This window comes from Lathyrus oleraceus, chromosome 5 (genome assembly GCF_024323335.1).
Source record: "Lathyrus oleraceus cultivar Zhongwan6 chromosome 5, CAAS_Psat_ZW6_1.0, whole genome shotgun sequence".
NCBI lineage: Eukaryota > Viridiplantae > Streptophyta > Magnoliopsida > Fabales > Fabaceae > Lathyrus > Lathyrus oleraceus.
Genome location: NC_066583.1, coordinates 1217976 through 1229160, shown reverse-complemented (window position 1 = coordinate 1229160; position 11185 = coordinate 1217976). Strand labels below are relative to the sequence as shown.

The 11185-nt window shown below is 34.9% G+C and overlaps 1 protein-coding gene across 2 annotated transcripts; it reads left to right on the top strand.

Annotated features, from left to right (window-relative positions):
* Positions 1 to 246: 246 nt before the first annotated feature.
* LOC127087817 (alanine--tRNA ligase, chloroplastic/mitochondrial) lies at positions 247 to 7029 on the top strand. Of its 2 annotated transcripts, XM_051028737.1 has the most exons (12): positions 247 to 506; positions 577 to 845; positions 903 to 1081; positions 1159 to 1237; positions 1319 to 1453; positions 1545 to 1694; positions 1935 to 2045; positions 2148 to 3065; positions 3231 to 3503; positions 4177 to 4386; positions 4937 to 5094; positions 6432 to 7029. In XM_051028737.1, exons 1-12 carry the CDS (start codon positions 413 to 415, stop codon positions 6766 to 6768), a joined length of 2913 nt encoding a protein of 970 aa, XP_050884694.1. In that variant the 5' UTR covers positions 247 to 412; the 3' UTR covers positions 6769 to 7029. The 2 variants fall into 2 exon arrangements, with proteins under 2 accessions (XP_050884694.1, XP_050884693.1); XM_051028736.1 differs by having other exon boundaries at positions 2148 to 3503.
* Positions 7030 to 11185: the final 4156 nt, after the last annotated feature.

Below are 11185 nucleotides of genomic sequence, written 5' to 3'. Positions count from 1 at the left end.
TTATCTTCATGATGTTTAATGATATATATTACAATGAAGTAATGTAGTGCACCTTGATATATAAAAAAGTTTTCTTTGATTTGTGCAAAGCTTGAAATTTGGTTTTGGTTTACCAATTTACATTAAACATACAATATTTTTAAACGAGTAGTAATCATAATTAGCGATGATAAATTATAATTAAGGATATGAAAAACAATATTATATTAGTTTAAATTTGATTAATTAAATAATTTTGATTATTAGAGTAGATATATAAAATGGGAGGATAAAGCATGAAAAATAAGATTATCCGGCGAATAGGCCATTTTAATGGGAGATGAATATGTGGCGAGGGTGAGGAGAGAAAAGTGAAAGAAGCAGAAAGAAGATATGGTTATGAGTTCATTTGTTGAGTAATTAATCAATCTCCATGGAAGGATTGGCAGTTCAGCTCCCACGGCTCCTTCCATTCCCGCTTCCTAAATATGCCGTTCCGTTTTCTACTTCCATTTCCACCTCCACCGGTAATTACTTACTCCTCTTCTTCCATTAATCACTACTCACTCAACATTACTAATCACTCCTAATAACCAGGATTTATTTCTCTCAAACAACTACAACTATCTCCACGTCCTCCTCGTTTTCCCTTTTGTACACCATCATCTCATTCCCAGCCTCAACCCGAACAACTCACCGTCGTCGATAATTCTGTCACCGGTGATTCAATACGCCAAAGATTTCTCGCTTTTTATGCTTCCCGTGGTCACAAGGTCCTTCCTAGTGCTTCTTTAGTCCCAGATGACCCCACTGTTCTCCTCACTATCGCTGGAATGCTTCAATTCAAACCCATCTTCCTCGCAAAGGTAAATTCTTATTATTACTTTCTCTATTCACAACAATAACCACTCTTCCATCCATAGGTTCCTAGACAAGTCCCTCGTGCTACTACTGCACAAAGGTGCATCCGTACCAATGATATCAACAACGTTGGCCAAACCTCACGCCATCATACCTTCTTTGAGATGCTTGGAAACTTCAGCTTTGGTGATTACTTTAAAAAACAAGCTATTCAATGGGCATGGGACCTATCTACCGTTGAGTCAGTAACATCCCTTCCTATTCATGCTTCTTTCTTTTACTATTCTATTTTAATCTCTTTCATTTATTTACTTTTAGGTTCGGTTTGCCTCCGGAGAGATTATGGATTAGTGTATATCAAGACGATGATGAAACTTTTCAGTTATGGTCTCAACAGGTTACCTAAATTTTCCCATCCTCTTTTTTCCTTACTTTACATCTATTTTTTATTCAATTCTATGCTCTTCGTTTTCTTCAGGTTGGTGTCCCCGTTGAGCGAATTAAGAGGTTGGGTGAAGATGACAATTTTTGGACCAGTGGAGCAACAGGTCCCTGCGGTCCGTGCTCCGAAATTTATTATGATTTTCATCCCGAGAGGGGATATGACGATGCCGTAAGTATCATAAAGTTAGAATTTGAGTTATTCCAAATCACTTCAATGACAATGTTTTACATTTCGTGGGCTGGGTTGGGGATGCAAGCAGGATCTTGGCGATGATACACGGTTTATAGAGTTTTACAATCTAGTTTTCATGCAATACAACAAAAAAGACGATGGTTCTCTTGAACCACTAAAGCAGATGAACATAGATACTGGCCTCGGTCTCGAGCGCATGGCTCGCATTCTTCAAAAGGTATTGCATTCATTTGAATTTTGTACAAGTCACCATTTGTAATTTTACAAGTGTTTCTAAGAAACTTCAACTACAACTCTGGTATTTCTGCACCAGTTTTTCTTGCTCCATACTTTACACCCCTACTTGCATGTTGAGAAAAAATAAAGGAAAAAAGGTGTGAATGAAACATTACTCACGCTACTATCATTTTCATTTGCTCCTCGGCTACTTTTTATATTTATTAAGTGTTCGCTGCAGGTTCCAAACAACTATGAAACTGACTTGATTCTCCCCATTATAGAGAAGGCATCTGAATTAGCAAATGTTTCATATGGAATTTCGGATGATCAGACCAAGAGGTATCTGAGAGTAAGTTCACTATCTTCATACAAGTTCCAATAGAATTTTAAATAGTTTTATTTAAATCCGTCTTTCTGATTACTTTTAGTGTATGTTATTTTATTCCTTTAGATTGTAGGAGATCACATGCGTGCAATTGTGTTTCTCATATCGGATGGTGTCGTCCCATCAAATGTTGGGAGAGGTTATGTTGTTCGGCGACTTATCAGAAGGGTTGTTCGCACAAGCAGGTTGCTTGGTATAAAAGGGGATGGTAGAGGAGACCTTGAAGGAGCTTTTTTACCTATCATTGCCGAGAAAGTAGTAGAATTAAGTACGCACATTGATGCTGATGTGAAGAACAGAGCACCCCGTATCCTCGAGGAGTTGAAGAGAGAAGAGCTTCGGTTTGTTCAGACACTTGAGAGAGGAGAAAAGTTGCTTGAGGAGAAGCTTGCTGATGCTATATCAACTGCTGAAAGAAATGGAACCGTGCCTTGCTTGGCTGGTGAAGATGTGTTCATTTTGTACGATACTTACGGTTTCCCAATGGAAATAACAAAAGAAGTGGCTGAAGAGCGTGGTGTGAGTATTGACATGAATGGTTTTGATATTGAGATGGAGAAGCAAAGGCGGCAGTCTCAAGCCGCACACAATACTGTCAAGCTTGCCGTTGGAAGTGGGACAAATATTGCAGACAGTGTACCTGACACTGAATTTATTGGATATGATAGTCTTTATTGTAAAGCCATCATAGCAAGCCTAGTGGTAAATGGTGATCCAGCTGTACGTGTTAGTGAAGGGAGTAATGTAGAAATTTTGCTGAACAAGACTCCATTTTATGCTGAATCTGGAGGACAAATTGGAGATCATGGTTTTCTATATATTTCACAGGGTGAGAATCAACCTAAAGCTGTTGTGGAAATAATAGATGTTCAGAAGTCTTTTGGTAATATATTTGTTCACAAGGGCACAGTCCATAAGGGTGCTGTAGAGGTTGGCAAACAAGTGGAAGCAACAGTAGATGTTAAGTTGAGGCAACGAGCCCAGGTACAAAAATTGTGGACCCACTCATTTTTGTTAGGTGAATCTTCAGTCGTAATAAAATTTGATATAGACAACTCCTTGCATCATTGTAGTCATGCATATTTTAAAATTCCAAGCTTACAAGTTGTTCAAGATGACAGTGAATGTAATGTAACTGGTGCTTTGCAGGTTCATCATACTGCTACTCATTTACTACAAGCTGCACTTAAAAAAGTCATTGGTCAGGAGACCTCTCAAGCTGGTTCTTTGGTGGCTTTTGATCGTCTCAGGTTTGATTTCAACTTCCACCGTCCACTTCTTGACAGCGAGCTTGTAGAAATTGAAGTGCTGATCAACGGATGGGTTCAGGATGCAATTCTCCTTCAGACCAAAGTGATGCCCATTGCTGATGCAAAAAGGGAAGGAGCAATTGCAATGTTTGGAGAAAAGTATGGTGAAGAGGTTGGATTTACTACAAACACTTTTGATATTAACTTTGAAATTCTTTTAGCTTGCTTCTGTTTTGGTAGTTCGAAGTATTTAGATTACAGATACCTCAAAGTGTGTACTTCAAAAGAGGCCAGAAATTTGACGTTCAGGGGTGGTTTACAAGTAATATTCAGGAACCATCGTGTCTTTGGATTCAATTTCTGTCATCAGTACTACCATTGGTAGATTTCAGTTACATTGTCTATTCAGATGCACCAATAGTTATCCCTCCCCCCGTCACGTGCACCAGCACCTACACATGGACGACATTAGTGAAAAATATATGGTATATTAATATATTAGATTCTGAAAACATTTTAAAATTATCCAGCTTTTGTAACACTGAAACTGTACAAATAGCATATCAAATGCTATAAACTAGTGAGACGCGTTTCTTTACCATACAACTCTCTTTATTAAATCTACTATAAACTAGTCAAAGCTGCTATAAGTTAGTGGATAAAAGTTACCACTGAGAGCCTATATGTTCCATATCTTAGACATGTATTTTAAATTATATTAAAATTTCTCAATAATCAGGGAAAATACTATGAATATATAAAATACAATATATATCAATATTAGTATTTATCCTGATGATATGATTTTTATGCTGTTTCTTGTTGTCAAAATTGGTGTCCTGCAGGTACGTGTCGTGGAGGTTCCTGGAGTATCGATGGAACTTTGTGGTGGAACTCATGTCAGTAATACTTCTGAAATTCGTGGTTTTAAAATAATTTCAGAGCAGGGTATTGCATCTGGTGTCAGGCGAATAGAAGCTGTAGCTGGGGAAGCTTTCATTGAATATGTCAATGCCCGAGATTCTTATCTGAAACAGTTATGTTCAACTCTCAAAGTATGTTCACGATCTTAGTTTTTCACTTTTCCCTAAGTTTTAAAAATTGTATTTTTTCCTAAAGAGAATCAATTAATATTCATTTTCATATACAGGTACCATAGTTTTAAATTTTTGTTATACTGATAACAGCAACGAGTCAAGCAATTAAATTTGTGCACATAAGCATCCATTTGTTTTCCATGCCCTTTATTGGGGCTGAGTACATTACTGAATTAGGGTTGAGCAACAAACAATCATTTTTTGTACAAGATGGGATTCGATCATAATCAGATAATGTTTCCCACAGGCTATTGAAGTATTTACTAGGATACTTTCATTACTTTCTAGTTTGTTTTGTTATGGATTAAATATATAGGATAATGGAACTTTCTGCCTTTTTTTCATGCTCATCTCTTGGGTTCTTGTTGCATGGATTTCCTTTATTTCTATAGTAATCTTTAACATGAGACTTTAATAAAATAAAAATTCAATTGCCATAGTTGACTTTGTCCTTTTCTGCATTTAGTACCGTTTCTTTCCTCAAATCACTTATAATCAACTTTTGAAGGTGAAACCTGAAGAAGTAACTGCAAGGATAGAAAACCTTTTAGAGGAGTTACGGGCAGCAAGAAATGAAAACTCCACCGTGCGTGCAAAAGCAGCAGTCTACAAAGCTTCAGTTATTGCAAGCAAAGCATTTCTCGTGGGGAATTCAAACCAGTACAGGTAATATTTCTCCATCTTGTAGTATTTGTTGCTAGGGCCTTCTCCCGCAATAGCAAAACGTTCGATAATTTAGTGCCTCTAACATACAAATTACTGTATATAACTTGCGAAGAAGGGGAAAGTTGTTTATTTTATATAATAAGTCTCGTGATACTCTACTTCTATATTAAAAAAGAATTCACGTAATTAGGAGAAAAAATAGAAGGTAATTAATTTAACTCCCATACAAAAGATTAGTTGCGAAAAAAATTAGTTGACACCTCAAACTTGGATAATTGAGTTAATGTATATAGTTATTCATATTCAAGCTTATAAATCTTCTATCTGTATTCACTTTGTTAATTTAATTTTCTATTAATTAGAATTATTCAAGAGATTGGCATTGATAATAGTTAAAACTATAAAACCCGAATTTAATTTGATCCTAATTAAATTAGGCACTTGAAGGTAGCCAAGAACTGCTAAAACAGAAGTTGTTTGAGTAGGGACAATTGGACAGGGCCTAGGGGAAGGCATGAGTCCTCTCTCCTTCTCTTTTCTCATTTGCAAGTACCACCTCCTGGGAGAAAGGCAATATTCCTATTCTAGCAGTGAAATTTCTGCTTCATGCATTAAAGTCTAACTTTTCATTCATGGGCTTCTGCGCTTTTGCATTACGAAACCCCACCAACTACAAGATCTTTATCAACTCTTTGGGGGAGCACAAGCTTTCCCCCTTCACCAACTCAGTAAAGCTCCAAAATCCACCCTACATATTATTATATACTCCATGTGATAGGCCATGACATAGAAGTAGAATGCCATGGACAAGGCAATGGTAGGTTCCCCGCACGCCTGTTCCCCTCCCCCTTGAATTCATCTCTGCTGACAAATAAGAAGCAGAGGTGTTGCATCACATCATTGATATTCCCTTGAATATATTTTCTTTGAATAACTAAAACATGGATGTCTTTCAAATGTAAATTTCCACAAAAGGGTAACTTGGTGCTAAAACACCTGCCGTCGTGGGGTTCAGGATAGAGTAAGACCCATTGTGAGTGTCAAAAAGGGAAACCTAATCCTAGTTGTAAAGCTCTCATGGCGGGATCCGGTGAAAGCCTGCACACGTAGGGTCTGTTGTAGGCAACCTTTCCTAGCATCTACTGGAGGTTGATTCCAAAACTCTAACCTTTGGCCCGCTAATCACACTACATTAACTCTAGCCATTGTACAAAAGGCTTTCCTTCATTGTGGGTCTATTGTAAACTATATATATAGATATGTTGAATATTTAATGTTTGTATGATCTTTAAGTTGATGTATCATTTTTATTTACTGATTGTTGGAAATATTTCTAGGATACTAGTTGAGTGGTTGGATGATGTTGATGCGGAGTCGCTTAAAAGTGCTGCAGAATATTTGATGGAAACGTTAGCAGATCCAGCTGCTATTGTTCTGGGCTCGTGTCCAGGTGAAGGGAAGGTTAGTCTAGTGGCTGCTTTTACTCCAGGGGTGGTTGACCAGGGGATTCAGGCAGGTAAATTTATCGGACAAATAGCAAAATTGTGTGGTGGCGGAGGAGGTGGAAGGCCCAATTTTGCTCAGGCTGGTGGGAGGAAGCCTGAAAATTTGGCTGCTGCCCTCGAGAAGGCTAAATCCGAGCTTATAGCTAATCTGAGTGAAAAAGGGAACTGAGTCGGGTGGGCACATGGCAAATATTCTTTGTTATACAGCACTAGAGAGACGGAAGCTTAATTGAAGAATTATCATTTAATGGAAGTTTCCAAATAATGTATAAGATGTTGTAAAAATGTGACAGTATGTAGTATCCTGAAACAAGCAGGGGCCTGCAGTGGTCCATATGATCCCAACTTGTAATGCAAGCTTTGTAATTACACTATACATGAAGGCAAGCTGGACTACTCTTTGATAGGCACGGCAACCTATCAACCTGCCCATTATGACCAGGCGTGGGTGTGGGTTTTCTTCAATATTTTAAGCCGGGGGAAATCTCATTATGACCAGGTGTGGGTGCGGGGTTTCTTAGAGTTAAGGCTGTTATATACTCTGCTGCCCCACACCTATCCCACTAGAGGTTTTAAATTATTCTTTTATTTTATTGTATTTTTTTTTTGTTTAATATTTTTTAAAATATTTTATAAACCTTAATCCATTAATAAAAAAATATAAATTACTATTAATTTATCATCTACTTCTTTAATATAAGAGGCAACTTATTTTTTAATTCATGGATTAATTAATAATTAATGTACTGGATCTCTCTCTCTATAGATCATTGTAAAAGTATTTTTTAAAACTTTGTTGAATGAAGAACAGAAAAAAAATATATTTCAAGATTGTTAAAAATCAATTAATTTGGTTTGGTTTGTGAATTCCTTAATGTTAGAATATTTTATATTAATTCAGAGATAATTTAAATTAATATAAAAGATATTATAATATTTTAAATTAATATTTTTTATATTATAAAATATTTATATTATTTATTAATTTTAAAAAATATTAAAAAATATTTATAATTTTTTACTTTAATAATTAATGGGGAATGTTTTGAGTTTATTAGGGAGCCTCTAAATTTTAGTAGTTATTAAGTATGTGTTTCTCTCATTATTCAAATAATTTTTAGAATTTTATCCGTTGAAGAAAAAAAGAAGAGTTAGAAATCTTAGATAAATTTAACGGGGAGGTTAGAAATCTTCTGTAAATTTAGAGGCAGTGGTTGAAATTCCTAAGAGTTCTTTAAATTTTTGAAACTTTTGGAGGTTCGTAGTCTGAAAGGATATGCATCAGTATCCGAGCGTAAAATTTTAAACAATCGAGTTCAATACAACGAAAGTGTTTGGATGAAGTTGATTTTTTTAAATTTTTTTATAACTGTGCAAAAGTAATGAATCATTGACGAATATCCGATCGTGCGAAAGCAGACGATCTATTTGTCATCAATAGGGCAACATGCCGACGAAAGCAGACGCGGTCCATATTTATCTATTTTCTATAAATTGTGTCAGAGTAAGAATTGTGACCTTAAGTTCTGTTTGCTCTATTATAATTTAATTAATTTTTATTTAAGCTATTTTTTTGATAAATATTTTTTAAATAATCTTTTTTACAAAATCTCAATTTTTGATATTTCTAGATATACATCGATAGAACGAAGTTTTGTATTCAACCCATTAGTGCTTGTGGTTCATTAATCTTTTACTACACATAACCGTTCACTTACGGCGTATTAACATGTCATTCCACCTGATCAAATTGACCAAATCATCCATATTACTAAAAAAGCTACATGAGCCAAACAAACACCTTCTTACCTCGAAGACTATTTGTGTAGCTCATTCACTTATCCATATCCTATTTCTAACTACTTGTCTTATTCTTCATTGTCTCCCACATTTAATCGTCTTATTATGTCCATAAGTACTCTTTATGAACCAAAGTCATATACTGAAGCTAGCAAGTTTGAATGTTGGAATCAAGCTCTGCAAGCTGAACTGCCAGCTATTGAAAGAACAAGAACGTGACAACTTGTTGATGCACCACCAAACATTAAGTCAATTGAGTGTAGGTGGATCTACAAAGTAAAATTTCATGTATATGACTCAGTTAAAACATTCAAAGTTCAATTAGTGGCCAAAGGATTCAACTAAATTGCAGGACTCAATTATTTCAATACATCCTCACCTGTGACAAAAATGACCATAGTCAAAATGGTTATTACATTGACAACCATTCATATTTGGTTCATTCTCCAATTAGGTGTCAACAATGTATTTTTGCACGAAGACATGCAGGAAGATGTCTAAATGACACTACCATCAGATATCACTTCCTCTAAACCCAACCAAGTATGTAAATTCATTAAGTTCTTATATGGTCTCAAGAAAGCCATTCGCAAATGGCATGAAAATCTCACATCACTTCTTCTTGCTCAACAATACAAACAAGTCATCTCAGATCACTCGCTCTTTACTAAGCAAACTGATAACACATTTACTCTTCTCTTGGTATATGTTGACGACATTATCATTGCAAGCAACTCTATGGCTGAATTTGATCACATTAAGTCAGTCCTTCATCAAGCTTTTCAAATAAAAAATATTGACCAACATAAATATTTTCTTGGTCTCGAAGTTGTGCACTCCTCACAAGGAATTGCACTATGCCAACGAAAATATTGCTTGACTTCTTATCTAACATAAGTTCTCCTGGCTCTAAGCCAATTTCCACACATGCATACAATGATATATCTGCATACAAATGTTTAATTGGTCGACTACTTTATCTCACAACCACTAGACCATATATCACTTTCATCTCACAACAACTGAGTCAATATCTCACCAATCGCACAATCACTCATCATAAAGCTGCCGCACGAGTCCTCAGATACTTAAAAGGATGCCCTGGTTGTGGATTATTCTTTTCAAGAAATTTTCATATGCAATTGATTGATTTTTCGTATGCTGATTGGGCAGGTTCTACAGACACACGTAGATCCCTATCCGACCAATACTTCTTCATTGGTAAATCTATCATTTCATTATGCAAGAAGAAACAAATCATAATCTCACACTCCTCGTCTGAAGCTGAGATCGTGCTCTTACAACAACCACTTGTGAAATGCAATGGCTGATATATCTTCTCCATGATCTTCATATTCAAACTTCAAAACTTTCAGCTATATATTGTGACAACTTGAGTGCACTACATATTGCTGCTAATATAGTTTTCCATGAGCATACAAAATACTTAAAGATCAATCACCACATTGTCCGCGAAAAACTACAAGCTATAATGTTCAAACTTCTTTTGGTTTCTTCCAAAGACCAACTTAATGACTTTTTCACCAAATCAGTTCTACCACAACCATTTCAAATTCTATTATCCAAGTTTGGCTTGATTAACATCTATCCTCCAACTTGTGTGCGTGCCCGCGGGGGGATATTATATTATGAACAAGTTAGAGAAGACTAACTTGTTACTCAAGTAACTTTAAAATAATTAGAAGCAATGACTTGTTACACATTACACCAAAGTTAGTTAGAGGTTGTTAGTTTAGTTAGTTATGATAGTTAGAAATTTCTATTGTATAGAGGTGCTCTACCATAACTATTATGCATCGTTAATACTTCTATATGTTACCTATTTAATAGTTAATGAATATTTTCTATTCATTTCAAATTTAAGTAAATTATATATTTAAAAAATATTAAAAACTGAACCAAATCAAATTGATATTGATTTCATCCGATTAAACATATTTTTATTAAAACATTGACCTAAACTGAAATGTTACATCCTTAATAATTTGACTTCAAATATGATATAAATTAACATTTTGATATTCTTATAAGTTTTTTTCTTAATAATTAATCTATACAATTATTAAAAAATAGTTAAAAAACATTTTTATAATTTCAAACATTTAAAGATTATAATGACGGTCATTCATGACCATAATGTTTGTTAAGTGTACGTCCAGAAACTATTTTGACCATCGTTGTGTGGAATCGAAAGAAGTCTATGATAAAGTAGGGATGATTTGGATGGAAATCAGGTAGTCGTCAGAGTTAGAACACAGACTCACCTAAAAGATATATGAGGTATAATCTGGCTTAACAAAGTCATCGCCTTACCAGTTTGAGGGGACCTGATAGGTCGAGGTGGGGAGTCTCATGTTGTCGGATATGGAACCCGGATAGACCAAGATAATAGTCGGACGAAAGACCATCATTTGAAAACAATCTTGAAAAATGAAAGGTCATAACAATACCATAATAACATAAACATTATAAACCATAAAAAAATGAAATTAAATAATAAATCGAAAGTGATTTTTTAAATATTTAATGCATGAAGGAAGATGACCGAGTTTTTTCAACCTATATAAGGGAGGTTAAAAAATAAAAAAGGAGACAAGAACTACTTGACAAAAACATTTTCAAACACATAATCGATATTTGAGGATCTATCTAACAAATATAGAAGAAGTCAATTAGTATTTTAACAAAATGACATAATAATTTTAATTCTTTTTAGATAATATTAAAAACAAATAATTGTTGAGTGTACGATTGATTTGAAAATT

What these genes read in the sequence shown, in the direction of transcription:
- LOC127087817 (XM_051028736.1), top strand. Translation starts at nt 413, where the DNA reads ATGGAAGGATTGGCAGTTCAGCTCCCACGGCTCCTTCCATTCCCGCTT. An exon ending in TTCAGTTATGGTCTCAACAG is followed by an intron (nt 1,238 to 1,318) that starts GTTACCTAAATT and finishes CGTTTTCTTCAG; the next exon opens with GTTGGTGTCCCCGTTGAGCG. An exon ending in GGGAATTCAAACCAGTACAG is followed by an intron (nt 5,095 to 6,431) that starts GTAATATTTCTC and finishes AAATATTTCTAG; the next exon opens with GATACTAGTTGAGTGGTTGG.